The sequence below is a fragment of the Trichoderma camerunense genome (genome assembly GCF_050948025.1).
Source record: "Trichoderma camerunense strain CBS 138272 chromosome Unknown V8C40scaffold_7, whole genome shotgun sequence".
Lineage (NCBI taxonomy): Eukaryota > Fungi > Ascomycota > Sordariomycetes > Hypocreales > Hypocreaceae > Trichoderma > Trichoderma camerunense.
In genome coordinates, this window is record NW_028145363.1 from 1353551 (window position 1) to 1374359 (window position 20809).

At 49.2% G+C, this 20809-nt stretch overlaps 8 protein-coding genes across 8 annotated transcripts; 4 read left to right on the forward strand and 4 right to left on the reverse strand.

Moving 5' to 3' along the window:
• Window positions 1-1437: 1437 nt before the first annotated feature.
• V8C40DRAFT_207476 (glycoside hydrolase family 71 protein) lies at window positions 1438-3829 on the forward strand. The gene is made up of 3 exons (XM_083212069.1): window positions 1438-1889; window positions 1943-3453; window positions 3505-3829. Exons 1-3 carry the CDS (start codon window positions 1719-1721, stop codon window positions 3683-3685), a joined length of 1863 nt encoding a protein of 620 aa, XP_083074392.1. The 5' UTR covers window positions 1438-1718; the 3' UTR covers window positions 3686-3829.
• Window positions 3830-4305: 476 nt separating this feature from the next.
• On the reverse strand, window positions 4306-5307 carry V8C40DRAFT_274402 (glycoside hydrolase family 18 protein; the record flags this gene model as incomplete). The annotated part of the gene is made up of 2 exons (XM_083220597.1): window positions 4306-4754; window positions 4806-5307. The coding sequence occupies 2 exons, from the start codon at window positions 5305-5307 to the stop codon at window positions 4306-4308; spliced, it is 951 nt and encodes a 316-aa protein (XP_083074393.1).
• Window positions 5308-6515: 1208 nt separating this feature from the next.
• V8C40DRAFT_286794 (glycoside hydrolase family 3 protein) lies at window positions 6516-9898 on the reverse strand (the record flags this gene model as incomplete). The annotated part of the gene is made up of 8 exons (XM_083222582.1): window positions 9564-9898; window positions 9442-9507; window positions 9340-9391; window positions 9006-9289; window positions 8841-8953; window positions 8656-8795; window positions 8380-8609; window positions 6516-8323 (listed from the first exon to the last, which is right to left on the reverse strand). The coding sequence occupies exons 1-8, from the start codon at window positions 9745-9747 to the stop codon at window positions 6516-6518; spliced, it is 2877 nt and encodes a 958-aa protein (XP_083074394.1). The 5' UTR covers window positions 9748-9898.
• A 1374-nt stretch (window positions 9899-11272) lies between these two features.
• On the forward strand, window positions 11273-11690 carry V8C40DRAFT_265078 (uncharacterized protein; the record flags this gene model as incomplete). The annotated part of the gene is made up of 3 exons (XM_083219614.1): window positions 11273-11324; window positions 11381-11467; window positions 11527-11690. The coding sequence occupies 3 exons, from the start codon at window positions 11273-11275 to the stop codon at window positions 11688-11690; spliced, it is 303 nt and encodes a 100-aa protein (XP_083074395.1).
• A 192-nt stretch (window positions 11691-11882) lies between these two features.
• Window positions 11883-12945, reverse strand: V8C40DRAFT_286797 (cupredoxin domain-containing protein; the record flags this gene model as incomplete). Its single annotated transcript, XM_083222583.1, has 2 exons — window positions 12407-12945; window positions 11883-12278 (listed from the first exon to the last, which is right to left on the reverse strand). Exons 1-2 carry the CDS (start codon window positions 12671-12673, stop codon window positions 11883-11885), a joined length of 663 nt encoding a protein of 220 aa, XP_083074396.1. The 5' UTR covers window positions 12674-12945.
• A 1740-nt stretch (window positions 12946-14685) lies between these two features.
• Window positions 14686-15546, reverse strand: V8C40DRAFT_286799 (SDR family NAD(P)-dependent oxidoreductase; the record flags this gene model as incomplete). Its single annotated transcript, XM_083222584.1, has 1 exon — window positions 14686-15546. The coding sequence occupies one exon, from the start codon at window positions 15544-15546 to the stop codon at window positions 14686-14688; it is 861 nt and encodes a 286-aa protein (XP_083074397.1).
• A 1358-nt stretch (window positions 15547-16904) lies between these two features.
• On the forward strand, window positions 16905-19269 carry V8C40DRAFT_207501 (Zn(II)2Cys6 transcription factor domain-containing protein). Its single transcript, XM_083212070.1, has 3 exons — window positions 16905-17693; window positions 17797-17925; window positions 17993-19269. The coding sequence occupies exons 1-3, from the start codon at window positions 16968-16970 to the stop codon at window positions 19061-19063; spliced, it is 1926 nt and encodes a 641-aa protein (XP_083074398.1). The 5' UTR covers window positions 16905-16967; the 3' UTR covers window positions 19064-19269.
• On the forward strand, window positions 19270-20170 carry V8C40DRAFT_207502 (uncharacterized protein). Its single transcript, XM_083212071.1, has 3 exons — window positions 19270-19568; window positions 19619-19645; window positions 19723-20170. Exons 1-3 carry the CDS (start codon window positions 19475-19477, stop codon window positions 19962-19964), a joined length of 363 nt encoding a protein of 120 aa, XP_083074399.1. The 5' UTR covers window positions 19270-19474; the 3' UTR covers window positions 19965-20170.
• The last annotated feature ends 639 nt before the right edge of the window (window positions 20171-20809 follow it).

Here is a 20809-nt window from a genome sequence, read left to right on the forward strand (position 1 = left end):
ATGGTTGGCTGCGGGTTATGGATCGTCGCTTCAAAGCTGCTCTTACAACTCGCTTTTTGCGGAATGCATCATACACGCCGCATACCCGTATTGGGTGTGAAGAAAAGTGTATCAATCTCAGAATTCGGGATTATTACCCCAGAATGTTGGAGTTGCGGAGACACAAGCGGAGCACAAGGACGCTCTTCGTATTCATAAAAGTAATCATAATTTACAGCATGATGCACTCGAGAGAGACATCTCACGGAGATACAAATCACACTCCAGGGTTCATGGGTTGCTTTCGTGAGCGTAGCCGCATAGCCGCATGTTCACGCCGCTGTTCACGCCGCTGGAGCTCCAGTTGCTTTGAATGCGACCGAGGATCTAGAACATGTGGGGGATGAGCTGTGCTGATTTCCCGTGTTCGAATAGCCTTTGAGCTCACGGACTCGTAGCTCGTCGATCCGGGCCACGACCGATGACTGGGATAGGAATGTCGATTTTGCCGGCATCCCGTGTCAGTTCTTCGGAACGTGCTCAACTCCTGAACTCCGGACTCCGTTGCCTGTCCCTCTGCCTCTTCTTTTCTTCCGTTTCACGAATCCTTTGGTGCTTGGTTCCTGGATTGGCGTTTCCCGTTGGTGGCAAAATCGACCAGGCCTAACTTGAAAGGTCGAGCAAATTATGGGGATTTGGCCCCCCTCGCTAATTTAAGGTCCCTGGATGGTGACTTTTGTCTGTTCCTGACATTTTACCGTAGCATTACCACCGCTGAGTCCGGCAGGAATGCATTGTGTGGATGGCTCAACTCTCTATTGGCAGAGGAAGCGAATTGTATCTATCTTGAGTAACAGGGCTTGTACGGCTGACAACTGCAACTCCAGTCTTACTCGGATGCTCGGTTTTACTTTGAACGCCCGAGTCGCGATCCTCTGGCTGCCAAATCTCTGATCGTGCTTGTCTGAATAGGGAGTAGTAGTAGCGAGATGTTGAAACCGGCAACCAACCAGGCTTTGATCCACAACGGCCCCGTGAGCTGGTGATGTTGAAGATGGACGTGGAAAAAGGAAAAAGGACTATAGATGCGTGTAGGGAGCACCCCAGTTGGCGATGAGTTTCGTAGTATACTTGGCACACTGAGTGGCGCAAGGATCCATCTCGACTGTACGGAGTAAGCCATTCGACGATACGATGAGATGAGCGTTGCATACTTGTTTACTCAAAGTCAGCGGGTTCGCCCTGACCGATAGATGAAGCCCAAGGCGCCGGAATCTAGAAACGACCTGAACTTGTACGTTTCCAGTAGCCATGCGAGGCGCCGAGTTGACGAGTATATGGTTTCCGGTTAGGCTGGTCAGTTGTGTGGGTTTCATGGTTACCACGCTAGAGCTGTCGAGGGACCTCCATAGGGGATGGCTGTCTGTACCCTGGCAATTCCTACTCAACTTCGCTTCGGACCGATCTCAATGGCATGTTTCAACCTCGCAAGTTCCGGGGGGTGGACTATTGCTCTGACTATCGCTGAGAAGCTTCATTCGTGAAAGCCGGGCAGGCGGTAAACTGTAGAGCTGACAGTCCCGCTCCCCACCGGATCCTCGTCCGCAGCCGTCATGGATCGTTGGAATGGGGCCGAGACAGATATATAAAGGCCGTGGTTGAAGCCATTGGTTTCAAGAGAGTTCCTCACGCCAACCGGGTCAATCACATCTTAAGCCAACCTCTTCGACACATTCACAATGTTGTCGATTGCTGGCACCCTCCGCCAACTCGGCCTCAGCGCCCTTGCTGCTGCCGCAGCTCTGTCTTCTCTCAGCAGTGCCGCCGCTGTTTCCACCTCCAACATCCAGGTTCGATCTCTGGAGGAGCGTGCTGCTGCCGGTAACCGCCTGGTCTTTTGCCACTTCATGGTTAGTAAAAAGATGTGCTTGACGAGGCAATACAAAGCTAATTGAATGTCCAGATTGGCATTGTTGGTGACCGTGGAAGCGCTTCCGACTACGATGGCGACATGCAGCGAGCCAAGGCTGCCGGTATCGACGCTTTTGCCCTCAACATCGGCACTGACGACTACACCGTCACCCAGCTCAACTACGCCTACCAGTCTGCCGCCAACAACGGCATGAAGGTCTTCATCTCCTTCGACTTCAACTGGTACCACCCCGGCAGCGACGCTACCAAGGTTGGTCAGTTGATTGCCCAGTACGCCAACCAGCCCGCCCAGCTCCAAGTCAACGGTCGTGTCTTCGCTTCTTCCTTCGCTGGTGATGGCCTCGATGTCAACGCTATGCGCTCTGCTGCTGGCACCAACGTCTACTTCGTCCCCAACTTCCACCCCGGTCAGTCTTCCAACGCCAACATCGACGGTGCCCTGAACTGGATGGGCTGGGACAGCAACGGTAACAACAAGGCCCCCACCCCCGGTGCCAACGTCACTGTCGCTCAGGGTGATGCTTCCTACCAGAGCTGGCTCGGCGGCAAGACCTATCTCGCTCCCGTCTCTCCCTGGTTCTCTACTCACTACGGCCCCGAGGTCAGCTACAGCAAGAACTTTGTCTTCCCTGGTGGCGCTCTTCTGTTCAACCGATGGCAGCAAGTCCTCCAGCAGGGCTTCCCCATGGTTGAGATCATCACCTGGAACGACTATGGTGAGTCTCACTACGTTGGACCCCTGAGCTCCAAGCACGGAGACGACGGTAACTCCAAGTGGACCAACGACATGCCCCACGACGGTTTCCTCGACCTGTCCACTCCCTTCATTGCTGCCTACAAGAACGGAGACACCAACGTCGCCAACTACATCCAGACCGAGAAGGTTGTCTACTGGTACCGCCGTAACCTGAAGACCCTCAACTGTGATGCTACCGACACCACTGCTGGCCGACCCGCCAACAACGACAGCGGCAACTACTTTGAGGGTATCCCCAACGGCTACCAGACCATGGACGACAATGTCTACGTTGTCACTCTCCTCAAGTCTCCCGCCACCTTGAGCGTCACCTCCGGTGGCAACTCTCAGTCCTTCAACGCCCCTGCTGGTGCCAACATCTTTACTGTCCCAGCCGGCCTCGGCAAGCAGAGCTTTGTTGTCAACCGCAACGGCCAGAACATCCTGTCTGGAACCTCTCTGATGGACATCACCAACGTCTGTGCTTGCGGTATCTACAACTTCAACCCCTACGTCGGAACTCTCCCTGCTGGACCCTCCGACCCCCTCAGCGGTGATGGTCTCACCTCCCTGGTTTCTGGTCTCCGTGTCACCACCTGCCAGCCTCATCCTTCTCTGGGCACCAACCCTTCTTCTCCGGTTACTCCTCCCGCCAACCCCACCAGCAACTCTCCTCCTCCCAATTCTCCTCCTCCCGCTTCTCGCACTAGCAGCGCTCCTCCTGCTGATCCCACCAACTGCAACGGTGGCACCAACGCCGCTGGCCAGTCTGGCAACTTTGCTGGTCTCTGCAGCTTCTCTTGCAGGTAATTTTTCTGTTTTGCGCTTGTTTAATAATCTGCTAACCTCTTTGATAGCTTCGGATACTGCCCGGTCGGACCTTGCACTTGCACGAGCTTCGGACCCGCCGGAACTCCTCCATCAGGCGACGGCCGTAATGGTTGCCCTCTCGCAGGAGAACCCGACTCTTATAAGGGATTATGCTCATTCACGTGCTCTCACGGTTATTGTCCGGAAGGAGCTTGCCAGTACTGTTAAATGTTCTGACGTGAAGCTATTCGCAACGGGGGTGGCCTCCGAGCAAACCGTCGGTCACGGGGGCGAGCCGGAACCGTCCACCCCACCCATGAGGGTAAACACAAAAGCTGTATATAAAACCAATGCAAATGTATATTTTAATGATCTATCCGGTGCCTTTGAACGTTATTCCATTTGTATTTCGTTGTGAATCCTCTGAGCTATGTGCCAATATCAGGAGTGACGATACTTTCCCTAATGTACTTCAATGTCTGTAATTCTATGGGTCGCAATATTTTACGGTGGAGACACCCTAAAACAACTCTCTGCGATCTGATACATACTATTGTAACTGCTTGGCTTCAATGTGCATTTTGATGTCCCTTCACTGGCCTTCTCAGCTATGGCCTTGAGAGGGCTCGAGAGTACCATCAAGTTTCAGAAGTCCCCCAGGCTCTTTAGGGCACTCATTTCCACATTTGGCCTGGAGCTCTGTGCAACTAGGCAGAGATGTATTTATCAACAAGATGCTTTGATTGAATTGGAGCGACTAGTTGGCGGATAAACATATGAGAATGAGACGTTTGATACTCCGTGTTGTCTATAACCTATACACAGGAAACCTATATACAGAATAGCAATTACAAGCCGGCTGCAATCTGCTTTTGGAAATTTCCATTCTTCACAGCCAGCTGGGCTTCCCAAAGCATGGCGCCACCATAGTTGGGGAGGTTCATGTTCTTCACATCTTGAAGAGAGCTGACCAAAGTATCGGCATCAACGTAACCCTGGTCTCCATCGGCCCCGCTAGCCAAAGCCCCGATAAACAGGGTAGCATTGCCAATGCCGCTGCTCCATGTCTGAACAGAGTTCTTAAAGTCAGACTGCGCAATGTTGCAGTCGCCGTTGTTGTAGAACTGAACCCAGACGTAGTCGAGCTCCTTGCAAACATCAAGAGGCTCTGAAGCATCGGGGAATGGGCACTGAGGTGCTGCAGTGAGGTAGTAAGTCTTGCTGGTATCCGACTGGAAGTTGGATCTGAAGCGCTGTGTCATGGCCAAGTAGCCGGTAGAGTCTCCAGATTCGTTGTCTGAACAATGTTAGCCATGTTACCCATATTATATCGGCTCAGATTACATACCCAAATCGAAGCCATCGAGCTTAACATCACCAAAAGGACGAAGTTCAGCGTTCTCAGTACCGCCACCAAACAGGTTCCAAAGAGTATCGGCAATCTTCTCTCCGTCAGAGTCCGATTGGAGAGTGACATCAGCATCAGCACCACCAAGGCTGAGAATAACCAGCTTTCCAGCAGACTGGCACTGCTTGATAGCATCTACAATGCCACTGCCATCCTTGAGCCCAGTCGCGCCAGCGCTCTGCTGAGCATCAGATGAGTTATCCAAGCCGCTCATGCTGATTTCGGGCCAGCCACCGGCAGCAAAGAACCTGTTAAGGAAGGCCAGGTTCACAATGCCGTAAGAGTCATCCGAGCAAACGTCGCTGAGCGTCGTGCTGTCATCTTCAGCACCCCAGTAGATGACCAAACGGGCATTTCCAGCGTCAACAGCACGCTTGGCGGGCAGTGCGTTGGAAAGGGAGGCCAAAAGACCGGTAATGGCGACTGCGTTGCGGACAAACATTTTGTATAGAAAGTGAAAGTTAAGATCAAAGAATGGAATGTGTGTATGTACAACTTGGAATTGCCTATAAGAGCAGCAAAAGAATGTGATATATACAATCCTGGAATGGATGTTTGGAGTATGTTGAACAACCACATGTCGATGGGATATGTACGAGGTTATATAAATTTCCATTGTTCTTCGCTTTTGCAGAATCGCAGTATTCTTGCTGGACGAATTAACGCTACTTGGCAGGTGCCATCTAGAATTCACAATCCACAACACGATACGCCAAATAAAGGATGGAAATGCAGATCCGGAGATTCTTAGAGCGCGGGTGCTACGAGCTTAGCAACTTGAGATGTCGATCTTTTCTCGTATAAGCGCGGACCTGACGCTAAAAGGCAGCCGTGTTGTTAGAATGAAACACGCAATAATATTGTTGCTGTTGGACTACGAGCTGCTCTTTGTTGGAGGACGGAATGGCAGGATAATGATCGAACGGATTCGGCCCTATGGCAGATGCGACTGACGATCACGGAAAAATTGCATCGTATTGTAGATGCGACTTGCCTTGTGTCTGTCCAACATCTTGAAGGTTACATCTCGATGCTCGATAAGAGGGAGAGAGACGTTATGGATGCAATATTTTCTGGTTATGAATGCTACTGTTAAGAAGCGCATATTAACAGTCTCTTGGCAGTCATATTCTGACATTGGGTCTTTTGAATTGAAGCTAGAATGCCGTTCAATTCAGTCATAGTATGTCGTTTCCAGTGGTGTCTTTGCTGGAGCAATAGGGCTTACACGGATTAATGCCAATTGCCTTATTAGGAAGGTAACGTCTCTAGAGGTCCACCACGGACTCCGCGGTGCCTGTGACAAGAATCCGTTTGCCGCTGTTTCAAGGCGCCCAGCTTACGAATAACTGAAATGATATCGCCTAAAGAGTGTTTTTGTAGAAAGATCTACATAAAATGCCCCTGAAGGCCGTTGTCTGACAGCAACAGACCCGAAGCAATTAGCTAAAGTTGTAGAATTGATGGGACCGAAAGCCGGACATTGTAAGCACATCTCAGATCATGTTTCATGATCACTCTTCTCTTATCATTTGAGTCTCCCCTGCGTTAATTCTCACATATTCCACGCCCAGTTTACATGATTCAACGCTCTTTTGGAAATTGAAAGACAGTTATATAACACAATGGCTGTCTAATTTAGATACAATTTTAACCAACGCATTGCAGTGTGACACTCCTACTGGTGTCGGCGTTTGTGCCGCCATTCTCCAGCAGAGCAAATGTATAAGATCCCTTTTCCAGCTCCCACTTATTTGCTCGGTTCAGAATCATCAAATATCTGTCAACCTCTAGCTCAATGGAGACAGTCCTCTTCTCACCAGCATTCAGATACACTCGTTGGAAGCCCACAAGCTGTTTGACTGGCTGAGTGACAGTTGACACGCGGCCTAGTAAGTAGATTTGGGCAACATAGCTACCAGAAACAGAGCCAGTGTTCTGAACGGTTGTTGAGAATGTGATCCAATCACCACCGCCAAAAGTCTGTCCAGCCCGAGCATCGATGTTGGATCTCTTGGAGCTTGAACCCTTGACGGATGCAGTGGGAGAAGTGGCCGAAAAGGTAGTGTAAGATAAGCCATATCCAAATGGATATGTGGGATCCGACGGAATGTCGAGGTACTGTGCTGCCCGGGCAGACGGCTTATAATTGTAATAAGCTGGAATCTGCCCAACCGAATACGGTACGGAGATTGGCACACGACCTCCGGGATTGAAGGCCCCAAAGAGTACGTCTGCAATCGCTTGTCCTCCAGCCTGTCCACCAAAGAACGTGCTCAACACGGCAGATGACTGCTCGTAATGATCAGGGATGGCAAATGGTCTCCCACCTTCGAGCACCAAGATTACTGGCTTCCCAAGTGCGTGAATCTTCTTGGCCAGCGCATCCTGGCTGGGCGCAAGGTCCAGCGTTCCGCGATCGCCGCTTTCACCATCACTATTCCAGGCAGCTCCCACGGCGAGGACGATGACATCGCTGTCTTTCGCGACTGAGACTGCTTGGTCGAGAGCGTCGCCGTTAGGTGATACCAAGTTCCACCAGAAAATGAGCTGTGAGTTGACTGAGTTGACATTTGCCGTCTTCTTGTAGTTGTTCCACGACTGAAACTCGATGCGGACTTGATGCTTGGCGCCCTTCTTGAATGTAAACTCTACGCCATCTTGAGGCGGGATGGAGTGGTTCTGTTGCGTCCACCCGTAGCCTTCAATAGTTCCAATAACGTTTCCTGAGGGACCGTAACCCTTGGACGCAATCAACTTGCCGTCAACATAGAGCTTCGATGTGCTGTTTGGCCCAATTGCGAGCCCAATCCATCCGTTCACGTCTAGTTCAGTAGGGGATTCGAATTGACCTTCCCAGACAGCGCTAAAGTTGTTGGAAGAAAGCCCCGGTGGTGGGTATAGACCCCAGTCTTGGGCCGGAACCTCCGACCTTGTTGCCTTCGGGGAGGTAAAGTTCGTCTCACCGTAGTACGTCGCCTTGAGGCCACCGGTTTTCCCGTTGGATGACAAAAGATAACCTGGGACCACATATTGGTTGTTGTATTCCCAACTGTTGGTGCCCCAGCTGGATGTAATTTGCACTCTAGAGTGACTGGTCTTCTTCACATGGCCCAACATGCCTTGACGGAGTGTGTCTGCATACTTGGCAGGATACTGTCCGAGAGCACCGGAATAGTCTCCCAAGTTGATCGTATCGGCAAACGGGCCAATCAGTGCAACTTTGGTGTTTGATGATGGGTTCAGTGGCAGTGTGCCGTTGTCATTCTTCAGCAGTACTATGCTCTTGTGTGCTGCTTCGAGTGCAACGTCTTGGTGGCTGGCCACGATGGTAAGCGGATCAATGTTTTCAGGAATGTAGGCATTCTTGAAAAGGCCGAGGTCCCATTTGAGGCCCAAGATTTTCCGAACGTGCGATTGGAGCGTCTTGAGAGGCACAGTTCCATTGGCTACAAGATCTTTGGTGATCTGTTGATGGTTAGTAATTCGTCAACTTAGGAGACTCAGTATGAACTTGCTGTTAGATAGGAGTCTAGATCCCAATCATAGAAGTCAATCATGCCGCCAGCATTGAACCATTGCTGCATTGCATCCGCTTGAGAGTTTGCCACTTTGTGCTGTGTGAGAATGTTTCTCATGCAAGTATCGTCTGCCAAAGTAAAGCCGTCAAAATTCCAGTCCTCTAGAGCCTGGTACAACATCGGGTGGACCGCTGCAGGGATTCCATCAATCTCGTTGTATGCCCTAGACGAGATTAGCCATGTCTCGATATTGAATTCATGATACATACATCATTGCTCCTCTGGCTCCTCCTAGCTCGTAATTAGCTTTGAAAGGAACTAAAAGGTCTTCCATGATCTGTCTGGTTCCAAGGCCTGTGAACGGAGCTGTGTTATGGCCAGCTTGAGCGGCGCCATGTGCAGCAAAGTGCTAATTCGTCTTAGTGAGTTATAACAATGTCATTGTGAATCGTACCTTCATGATTGGGTAGACCGCATCGGGGTCTGACCACGACTTGTTCTTGGATAAGCCAGAAGAGTAAGCAACTCCGATATGCGACGTGAGAACTTTATCTTCTCCAAATCCCTCTACACGATGGTGAGTCAACGTTGAAAAGCCGCTGGTGCCTGTCTTACGAACCTTGAACTCTTCCCCAGCGAGGATCATGGGCAAGATCGAGGACTGGTGAGAAGCAGCCGTGTATTCCAATCGACCTCGCTTCAGTTCCTATGGCCCGTCCAACGCGGTACACGATGTCGGTATCAAATGAAGCCGCCATCGCAATATTCTGCGGAAATAACGATTGCTTGAACGATCCAACGCCATGGAGACATTCTTCAACGAGCATCATGGGAATTTTGATGTGCGATTTGTCCAATTGGAGCTTTTGAACGGTGTTGAAGAATGACTTGTTCATGGGATACCTGGTTCAATGTAAGATTTGGCGATCGCGTTTTGGTGGAAGTGTACAAACCAATCATGAATCACGCCGATGGGAGATGTCGGACTAAGATGCATTGTTTGCTCTATGGTTCGTCAATTGTGCACTCCGTTAAAAGCTAGGGTTAGAAATTACCGTATAGCTCATTATGGGAATCTTTTCCTACAATGTCATCCCCAAACATGAGATGCAGCTGCAACACTACCACATCGTTATTATGCAATGCCGTGAGCGTTTTCCCACCATCTAAAACTCACCCAGATCGCTCACTGTCATCTTTGAGATCAAAGACTCAATGAATTGATCTTTATTCGCAGGTTTTGTCGCCGTTCCATCATTGCTTCGCTTGGCTAGCCCTTCAAAGTTCAAGAAGCCGGCATCAACATGAGAGGCGACCGAAATCGCCAGCAAAGTTGCGGCCTTCCAATGCTTGAGCAGCATCTTGAATCAATTGACTGCATTTGCTAGGCTACTCTACAAAGACCAGCTTGGAAGCCCAACTCTTCTCTTGGTCACATTTTATACTTGCGGAATGTCTGAAGCTCATACGATGTCCGCCAATGGCACATTCCCAATTGAATGAGGGGCTTGGATGGGGGATCGACAATCCGATCAACAATGCGGGGAGGTGTCCGATCGGTGTTTATGGCTAAATTGAATCGCAGTTCCGGGTCAGATGTACACTCACAATACTACCCTATCCAGGGATCTATTATCCTACGGAATATTTCTCGTCAAGTCAAATGCCGTGATTAATCTCCACATCATTCGATGAGCCGATTGCAAACAAGGTTATGTCAAACGGAAATACGAATACATACTAGCTATGCCGGTTGATTGCCTGGTGTACGGAGCAAAGATTAGCCTGAAGACGATGGTTTGAATCCTATCATTTGTGTAATCCGAACAGGTAGAGAATGACGCCGGGGAATAACCCGAAGGATACAGACGTCACGAACAACAGCGTATGATTAAAAATAACCTTTTTAGAAGCGTCACATTGCATATTCACGTTTGTTTGAAAGAGGTATTGATTTGCCATTGCAATGACAGCTGTCTTGAGTAATAGCCTATGAGCCAGAGGACGTGTCAAACCTGAGTAGCATTCACTTTAGCAAGGTAACGTATCAATGCAGGCACAGGGTAGGGATGTTGGATACGACGAATGAGGGCATATAGATGACGACTATACATTAAGTGATGTTATGAAATGCAGGTTATCATATAGCATCAAGAAAGTCAAAGTTTTGCTGGCTGATATATTATTACTGCACTTGCCCTTCGTTTTATATCATGTTTAATACTGATTATGCCAGATGTCTGAATACAAACTTTCCCATATAACTTATAAATCTTCGTTCGGGGACTTATATGCATGCGTCCATATCTGTCTGCCTACTCTAGGTCCTCATATTCTCTCCGGTTTGAGTAATTAGTACCTCCTCAGATATAAATGGAGCATCCCAGAAGGCGCATAAAGCAAGCTGATAATGAAGAGGAGAATTATCAATTTACATTTACCTGTATCCAGCACTACTAGCAAGCTCCCTATAGACATCTTGCGAGTTATCTTATCGATCAATTAGCCAACGGTCATTAGATTGCACATAGAACACTTGCTGACAGCCGTCACAGAGGAGCAGTGCTCTTGACAGCTGTCGGGAGCTGGCAAGTCGGTGCTCGCGCACTCACGTGCTCAACAATGCATATAACCTTGATTCACTGCATCAAAAGGTCGCGTCAAATCTCCTCAAATAACCTTCACTTGTGCAGCGTTACAAAATCTCAACTTTACGTCTTCATCTCGATCCTGCGCAAATAAACCAATTCATCATCACGTGAAATCGCAGCTACATCATCACACTTGAATCCAGCGTAAGCTCTTCCAATCCAAGGCTCATCCACCGTTTGAAATGTGAAGTGGGCTCAGCTTGAAAACTGACTTTGGCGTTGGAGCAGATCAAAAATGTCTAGCAACGAGAACCAGCAAGCACAAGATGAACAACCTTCGCATGGCTGTAAGCAATGATCCATGTTATTTCCCTCCTGACAGCGTCAATTAACTGGAAAATAGCGATATCTCAAGAGCAGACCCAGGAGACTCAGCAGAATGGCCAAGCTGGTGACCAAAGCAGACCCACTGTTCGCTTTCATCGTGGAGGTATGTTCTCTCTATACTCGCTCCATCCTTACTTCAGTACCGCGGCTAACAATACACAGTGGGCACCGGCAATGTATTTCACTTTCGCATAGGCCCCGACATCTACTGGATCAGAGGAAGCGGCCCTGGTGGCAGCCTTACTGCAAATGAAGAAGCGCGTTTTTATCGCGCCATGGAAATGGCTGGAGTGAGAAGGGACGAGGATATATACATATACACATAAGAGAGGTGGTACTTTCACGCGCTTGCAGTAAACTTCAACGTCAAAGCATGGTTCACATTATCAGGAGACTTGCTTAATAGGCTTCGTGTATAGGTGGTCAATTATTCATTACGTTTATATCATGTACAAATAGAACGTTAATCTGGGTATCCAACCATGGAAAAGGAATTCCTATTCCACTTGTAAACTAATCTAGGACATCAGGATGGCCATGCCGAAAGTGAAGGCAGCAACAATGCCGAGGGAAACCTGGACAGAGCCGGCACCGGACGTGCAAGTGTTGGATCGCTTGTAGCCATTGCCACCGCCAGAGTTGCTGCTGACAGTGCAAGAGGTCGTGGCAGCAGCAGCAGCAGAGGTCGTCGGGGAGCTGGTTGAGTCGGCGACAAGTGAACCACCAAAGACAGAGGCAGGGTTTGAAGCGCTCTTAACGTTCTTGGCGGCACTCTGGTAAGCTGCAAGGGTATTGCCGGAACTGGGGCCATTGACCACTCCGCTCATTCCCGATTTGCAGTGCGAGAATGTGTTTTGTGCGCAGTAGAAGAAGATGGGGTCGGTCGAGTTGACCTTGACTTGGAAGCTCTCATCCTATGAAGCACTATTAGCTGAGAGCTTAACGCATACAGACACAGAGACAGGTGAATGCAGTGTATTTTGAACAAGATAAATGCAAGAAAATACAGCCATGCCCTGAAAATGTGTAGAATTCAACGTACCGCCTCTCCACTGCCAGAAACAGGCATGAAGCCGGAGAAGAAGCCACCCGTCTTGGCCGGAGCACAAGGGGTGTCAAAGTCGCCCATCACAACGGAATGGTTAATGGCGTGGAAGTGAAAGTCGAGGATATCTCCGACCTTTGCCGTCACACTGTCGGGGGAGAAAGCCAATGCATTGTTTTGTCCAACATCGATTCGGATCGTGTCTGCATTGGCGTGGGAAGCCAGCGCCACGACGGCGGCAGTAGCGAGAGTTGTAGCACGCATTGTAACTGTGAAGGAGTGGAATTGAGTATATCAAACAATTCAAGACTGAAATATGATGCCGCTTTTGATTCTTTGCTCTTGGCTTAGACCGAGGATCCGGCTATGAGATGAACGCGCTGCCAACGCCCTTTTGTACCATCATCCAGCCATGCCTTTTGATGCCGAGATTCCGAAATTCCAAATACCAAATACCATCAGATAGCAAACAAGAGGCCGCCATGCCCAATCCCATAAGCTGGGATCCAGACGCGGCACAACTCTGGGTAGGCCAAGGAACGATTTTCTTCCCGATCTGTTGACTAGCCCATCTTGCTGCTGCACATGAGCACGCGGCGAGTGGATTCAGCCTGCTCCCCAGCAACTCCACGACAAGCGTCCCAGAGGAGCCCAGAGGAGCAGTAGCCGGTGGGGATTCTTCTCCCGAGCGGATGGCTCCCACGCTGGCACGTTTTTGATGCTATATTAAGCAGCCTGCTAGGCCGCATCGGGCTGGGGGCCGGGGTTGGCTGGCCTCCTGTGGCTTTAAATCCTCGCGAAAAACTTCCAGCCCAACCTTGTCCGCCCGCTCGGTCGGGAGCAAGAGATGGGCCGGCTTTTGCTTTGTTGGGCGAGGGCCTGCGGGGGACAAGGAGGATTTGGCTGGTTTACATGTATATTTCTTTGCGAAAGACACGAGTCCAATGAGAAATAGACGGGCTTTGAAAGCGATATAGTGAGATATTTTCCTGCTAGTTCCGCCTATGTAATCCGCTAGAATGGCTAACAGCTCCATCTACATGGATCTGGTATGACACTCTGCGGGCAAGATCTCAACGCCCGTTTATTTGTCTTATAAAACCCGGTTATTGAAAGGAGGGTTTTACAGCATTTGGCCGGCGGTGTGTAGTCCGCTGGCGAGTCATGTTTGTATAGAAAATTCACTGCTGACGCAGGTATTCCGAGCGTTACTTTCAATACTTTCAACGTGATCACTAGAGCAGCATCTGCATATCAATACAGGAAAGCGGTGGTTCCATTTCTACTGTCACCAACAGCGGCTAGGAGAAACTACGTAGATCGTGCATCGGCAAATGTAACGGCGTCGATTTGGCTACGTGGTTGGGACGCATTAGATGCTGCACATGTCTCACGGTGGGTGCGGAGTAATACGAATGCGAGACGGCCGTTGTTCTTTCTTAGAAGGCAGCGTATTCGCTCATATATGTAAGCTGCTTATATGTTTGGCATGCTATGAAACCAGATAGACGGACAGGCGCGGTGCTAGGATTCTTCCGAGTACATGCAGTTTGATTGGTTTCTGATATTTGAGCCAGCAGGAGTACTTTGTTTACAACAAACGTTTTCACGCCCATTTCAACCACTCTAATGCAATGGCGGTTTGAAAAGAATAGAAAGATATTACAGAGATAACCACGGCAACAGTGATTCTACACCTAGGTTTGTCTTATTGTTCCTAGATACATGTTACCACCAGAGTTGTCTCCTCTTGGGAAACCTTTCTTTACTTTTCCAAATTGACTCTAGTATAAGGTAGAACTCAGAAGTAGCTATAAATAGAGAATCATTTCTCATTGGTTTAATATTATATAATGCCCTGTCCCGTAAGCCTGTTCTTCATCCGCTTTCGGGTAATAGTCCATGCGTTATTGATTCCAGGGGAGAAGACTAGGATGGCCCCATTCGACACCGGAGTGGGGGTTAGTGGAGGTTTTTGTCAAGGCGCCCCTTATTATCTCCTATTGGCTCTTCGACTTATTATTTGTTTGCTAGCTGGCGTTGTTACAAAGCAATCGGTAGGTATAGAGAGACTCAAGTCCAAGACAGGTGTCGGTAACATGCTCAGGAGAGAGAGCTAGAAAACACAATTGCAATACATTTCAAGATTGATACTATGATGAATTCTATATCCATGGCGCCCGTAAATCTAATTCCATTGGTCTAAAACCACAACTCCTCCTGTCTATCGGCATTGATGCTGCGCCCGCTTGACAAGTATGCTATGATACAATAATTCATTTAAAGGGGTTGGTCTCGGCACCGGCAAGGGCAGTCTTGTACATATTCTTGTCAAGAATCTCCTGCTTACGAGCAAGGAGCTCATCAACATCCCAGTTGACCCAGACAAAGCGTCCGCCCAAGAAGCTAGCCTCATCGGAAGCCAGCCAGGCAGTAAAGTCACCAGTGAGAGAAGCCTCGGTGACGGTCAGAGACTCAATGACACCAGCTTTGTGACCCATATCGGTGGCAACCGCACCAGGGTGGACAGAAATGAAGCGGGCGACATCCTTGGGGACATCGACGGCGACCAGCTCCATCAAGCGGGCAAGAGCAGCCTTGGTGGAACCGTAAGATGTGAGGCCGGGGAGATCAAACTCATACGCGGCAATGGTGTTGAGAGTAATGACAACGCCGGGGGTGCTGGCGCCCTTGGCAGCACGGTGCTTGAGGTAGTTCTGGGTGACGTTGACGGTGCCGAAGACGTTGATGGTGTAGCCGGACCACCACTCGTCGAGATCGGCTTCTTGAAAGGGCCCAGGTTGAGCCATAAATCCCGCGTTATTCACAAGATAGTCAATAGGTGCATCGATGCTGTCGAAGAGTCTCTTGATATCGTCTCTGGAGGAGATGTCGGCGCCAAAGGGGGTGAACTTGGTGTTGGGGAACTTCTCGGCAAGCTTAGCAGCGGTGGCCTGGACGCGGGCCTCGTTACGACCGACAATGATGACATTGGCAGCGTTGCGAGTAGCAAAAGACTCGGACATGTTGATGCCCATGCCGTGGCCACCACCAGTGATAAGAACGGTCTTGCCGCTGAAGTCGACGCGCTCGAGAGCGGCAGTCAGACCAGCGTAGCGGAAAACGTGTTCCTTCATTGTGATTATTGGTTGTAAGGTTATGTAAAGTAAAGTAAGAATGAGGTGTTGTTTAGTTAATCTGTTGTGTGATGGTAAGACTGATGCTATTGACAACGACTGTCTCTGGTCTTATATCTCCAGGTCTTTCCACTTGAGCCACTTGACTCTCGTCTCAACGACATCACATCATCCTTTTTGTGCATTACAAAGCCTCGCAAAACAAGACTACAAAACACAAATACCGCTTGGTAATGCTGTGCTGCCCCTCCCAATCGTATAGATCGTAAACGCGAGCCATGATGCATTGTTATCGCAGAGATTGAGGTCAAGTTCTGGCGAAAAGGCGCGTTAGTCAATTAGTCAAGGGCTAAGAATGAGGGAAAGTTTTGGCGACGCTTGGCGTGGGTATGCGAAACCAACGGCGTGAACGAGATACATCACAGCAAATTGAAACAAGCGAATAATAGTTTGTAAAAATTCACAGAAGATGCCTCTGTTAGAAATGGCAGAGGCTCAAGTACAAGTTTCGACGGTCAGCTGCACGGATGATGATGATGATGATGATGTACATGTAGAGAAATGGGTTGATGCACGCAGTTGAAGTTCGTTATTAGACTGTAAGCACGATCCGGGTCTGAAACTTTTTGCGGCTTGGCCCGAATCTAGCGGGGTCAATTCACTTCCAGTGCTGAAGAGGCCCTAAAAGTGAGCCAAACGGGCAATTGGTGTCTTGCAGCTGCATTTCGGGTGCTGAATTGGAGAGGCGTTTTAGGGGTCTGTAAGGGTTCTGGTGCCGCATGCGGCTACGGCGATCGCTCTTCGGCAACCTTCGTGCAACTTCTATCGAAGAATCCATGATTGAACCATATTTCCCATTCCGCGAGATTGCTAGATAGATCGAGCTATTTTACTGCATCTCTGGAATGAAACCCGTGGGTGGAGTGCTGGCTGATGCGATTGATAAAGCCTTGCGCCGGTGCTGTATTCATGTTTCCGCAAGACCTATTATCATACCCAGCAGCCCTGAAACTGCACACGAAGTTTTACTGATTCTACTAGCTGAAATTATCATTCTTGTGTGCATCTGCCATCGCCATGTCCTTTTAATGAAGAAAGTGCAAAATGCTGAGTAATGCTTTCGTCGAGACTTCCAGAGCATTTGACTTGAATCACGGCTCTAACGTTCCAATGTTTCTAGACGATAATTGGACTGGACCCTTGATGCATGTGCTTATGACGTAGATAGGTACCTAGTGACAAGGGCGGAAAAGCGGAAAAGCGGAAAAGAGTGGAAGTCTCCCAACACGTGATGACGCGAGTCTCACTCATGTATCTTTGTACAGCTACCCGTGATCCGAGTTAACAAGTATCAATTTGAGAGTGGCATTGTGTGAATCTGTCTTCAGTCTCGGCGAATATACAAACCAGTCCATTGAGACATGGGAAGAGAGCCAACCAGCGCCAGTTGTCATACGTGTCGTCGTCGCCGGATCAAGTGCGACAAGGAGAAGCCGTCGTGCGGTCAGTGCCAAAAGTCCCAGCAAGAGTGCCTTGGATATGAGAGGATCCTCCGAATCCAGAGCCATGGAGTCGGATCGAGCAAACAGCCTGGCCGTTCAAGCTTGGTCAAGATAGGCCAATCGGGTTCATATCCCACCAAAGAGCCAACCGAAAATGACGACAATTCTCAACTTCATGGCCATGACCAAGGCGGGAGATGCAGACAGAAGAAACCCCAAAAGCGGCAGATCACCAATAGTGCTTCACCAACAGCTGCAACACCACAATCACAGAATCTCGATACTCACCTACCGCAACCTCTGATCAGCCAGACCATTCAACTAAGCCTGGACCCATTCATCGACAACATCGCCTTCTCCTACTTTTTCGATGCTTACAGCTGGATCAATATTCACAGCATCTTCCTCCAGGATACCCCGATGCGCCAACATCTCACTGAGCAGAGAGACGAGCTGGGCTATGATAGCCTTCGTGCGCTAGCATATGGAATCTTTGGCCGGGATCACCAGGTCCAAAGCCTGCAACGAAAAGGCGAGCGGATCTACGGCACAGCTCTCCAGAAGTTGCAAGCAAAACTCATCACAGCATCCAAATCGGAGCTGGCAGCTCTCATCAAGCCCATATCCGTCATGGGATCGTATGCGGTGAGTTCGGGTGGTATCTCCCACATCTTCACATACGGAGACTCTGTCATATATGCTGGGACATAAATGACATTCCGCAAACGCTAATCATGCATTTGCACAGATTGCCGTCGACTCCGATCTCCGCTTTATTCACCATCAGGGGCTTGCTCGTATTCTAGAACATTGCGGGCCGGAATATTTCCAAGACCCTTCGATTTTACCCGTATTCGAGTCTTGTAGATTCACAATGGTGAGCTTCCGAAACAATCCAAACTCCCGATACTTACACTCAACGCCATACTGATCAAATTTCACAGCTTGCCAATGCGCTGGTTCAAAGGCAGGGCACGTTTCTCGACCAGGAGCGGTGGAGGACAGTACCATGGTCGATGTGTCCCGAGACAAAGACCGCCACAAACAAGCTTCTCGACATAATCTCCAGTCTTCCCGCCCTCTTCCAAAAGACTGACAAAGTTCTCAATGAGCGCTCCCAATGGGTTGCGGGTAATTCGGACATCATTCGCGAGGAAACTTCAAGCACAGTTTCGGATCTGCAAGCGCAGCTAGAGTCCATGCTCTTGGACTTGATTGCGTGGCGCTATCACTGGTCCCTGGATAACTTCCCCACGGCGCAGAATATTCTCGATTGGGCAATGTTTCGCGTCAGCGATGAATTGTATCGACCTGGCATCTCCCATGTCCATGGCCCAGACGTGTATGGGTTGAATCTCGGCACGACCATTGGCCTAGACATTCCCTTTGGGCCAACTAACGGCGCTCACAAAGATCTTGATGCGAATTCCAATACTTTTGCTTTGATGCAAGAGGCTTCTCTATACATAACGGCCCTGATTACCTTAGAACGACTGCAGAAAAACCTCGCCGGCGCCGCTCGTGCCGCAGACGCGATTGACTTCTATAACGCGCCCTTTTTTTCTACATGCCGATGCTACTTTGACAATCCCGGACCATCACGACTTTGTCAAATATTTCCAGAGCCAAGCAACAACATTAGCACCGCTGCGTCGTGGAACATTAATTCTGCAAGAATAGCCGAGTCTCCTATTAGATCATTAGGTGGCGACAACAGTGGAGCTTCGACCAAGCCGACAATTCAAGACTCCATCTTGGACGCCACAGGAACGATGCTTCTACCTGGAGATGGTCGCTTCTCTGCACAGCTGCGCATCTTGAATTGGCTGATTAAACATCTGCCGGAGAGTCGAGCCCATGTTTTAGGCACGCTCGCCGCAATGGGGCTGAGTCACTGCGTCCATGACGTTCGACCATCAGAGGGGAATGAGTATATTGCCGACACCGTCCGTGAGACCATGATGAAGTCGAGATTTGGAGATGCGGCGGAAGTCTTGCTGAAGAGATATCGGTGAGCTCCTCCAGCTGGCTGCACCTGTGACGGGCAGAAATGCGACTCTCAACGAATGGTGATGCCGAGTCTTGTACTTTTACAAATATCACGACGCCAGCGGACCAAGTTGCCATGAGACCAAAACCTTCTATCAATGTGGCACAGTCTTTTACTTTTTCTTTTTCTTTTCTTTTTTTTTTTTTCGCATAAACATGGCAAAAGATGCCTTGCATACTGTCTAATCACACCTGCCTCGAACTTTACGGAGTCTATCGTTGTAATTCCACAACGATCCATCAAATTGACTTTCCCGTTGCCTATATAACCACTGGATCTCTCCGCCTTCATCCACGCCCGTGGATTCTCCCCGACAATATTAAACGCGTTAGATGGACCGACACCTAAAGCTACTACGACCTTTTCACGCGCCAAGATGACATATGCACATACTCGCCATTACCGTTTGCTTGGGTGGGGTCTCGATAAAGGTGATGTACAATCCGATGATGAAGAGTTTGAAGAGCTCCGTAAGTCTCTCTAATCGCCTCTGATGAGAATATTCTAACTGTTTGATCAGCCATCATGAGGGGAATGCAGCCTATTGGTACGTCATTTTATAACATGGCATGGAAGGCGGTGTTTACCAACCAATCGTATTTTCGCGTCTAACCATGCTGCTAGGGAGCCGCTTCTATTATGGTGCAAATGTCTACAGGTTCTTCGACTCTTCGGGTTGTACTCGCTGCTGGTGCCGACTAGTAGGGCGCCGATGGAACCCTCGACTCACTGCGGATGAGGCAGAGAGAGCCGTCCGCGAATTGATAAGACAAGGCTTGAGGGAGGATAGCCAGGATTTATTCATGTGGTGGGCGGCTACAAACGCTCAACGTGAGATGAATCAGCGTCAGGAGAACCAGCGTTAGGAGAATCAAGAGAGATGATTCCTCTATCATTTGGAAGCATTCTTCATCACTTTTGTCTCACGGTTCAAACATTGGGAATATTGTGTTTATGAGATGACGGTGGATCGCGGGTAATTGATCGGATTCAACCCACAATGGAATGGGGCTTTTGCCCTCGAGCTACGGAAACTTGGATAAGCCAATGTAGGATAGGCTTTCGGAGCTTATCTCAGCAGTGGTGTAAACACTCTGCATTACCTTTGTGTCAATCATCTGGAACATGAAAAAGAGCTAACAGTTCTGTTTGATTGCTCTTTTAGATGCACAATTTCACAAACGGAAACAAAAGCAGGAGTCATTTTGTGAAAGAGGGGGTCGGAAATCCGCTACTGATCTCTGAGCTTTGAGTAGATAGGTAGGCAAATATAAACTCTCATATGGTACTTTCTGCTGCTACTGGAGGTACCGAGTAATGTCCGTCTCTACAGGTAACTAGGTACAGGCATGAGAGTATTAGAGACCTAAGTACGAGGTACCCAGTAGGTACTAATATACGTAATACATCTGTGGGCATATTTTATAGTTCAAAGCGATGTTAATATCACACCCGAGGGAGTGATTGAAAAGGGGGGCTACCTTATGTACATCAAGATGTTCCGGGTACTACTAGTACCCGGTTGTCGAGATCAGCCTCAAACGCCATTTGATCCTCATCCGTCTCTGACTCGACGGCATTCACAACTTGTTGCTCCTCTTCTTCTCCTTGTTCTGCTTGAATCTGGAGAACGGCTGGAGTTTCAGCCATGATCGTATCCTCACGAACTTGCTGCTGCGGTGGCTGAGATGGAGCCACAGACACCACCACG

Coding starts and splice junctions, on each gene's coding strand:
- V8C40DRAFT_207476 (XM_083212069.1), top strand. CDS start 1,719: ATGTTGTCGATTGCTGGCACCCTCCGCCAACTCGGCCTCAGCGCCCTT. Junction 1,890..1,942: donor TGGTCTTTTGCCACTTCATG/GTTAGTAAAAAG, acceptor TTGAATGTCCAG/ATTGGCATTGTTGGTGACCG. Junction 3,454..3,504: donor CTCTGCAGCTTCTCTTGCAG/GTAATTTTTCTG, acceptor CCTCTTTGATAG/CTTCGGATACTGCCCGGTCG.
- V8C40DRAFT_207501 (XM_083212070.1), top strand. CDS start 16,968: ATGGGAAGAGAGCCAACCAGCGCCAGTTGTCATACGTGTCGTCGTCGC. Junction 17,694..17,796: donor CCGTCATGGGATCGTATGCG/GTGAGTTCGGGT, acceptor GCATTTGCACAG/ATTGCCGTCGACTCCGATCT. Junction 17,926..17,992: donor AGTCTTGTAGATTCACAATG/GTGAGCTTCCGA, acceptor CAAATTTCACAG/CTTGCCAATGCGCTGGTTCA.
- V8C40DRAFT_207502 (XM_083212071.1), top strand. CDS start 19,475: ATGACATATGCACATACTCGCCATTACCGTTTGCTTGGGTGGGGTCTC. Junction 19,569..19,618: donor TGAAGAGTTTGAAGAGCTCC/GTAAGTCTCTCT, acceptor CTGTTTGATCAG/CCATCATGAGGGGAATGCAG. Junction 19,646..19,722: donor GAGGGGAATGCAGCCTATTG/GTACGTCATTTT, acceptor CCATGCTGCTAG/GGAGCCGCTTCTATTATGGT.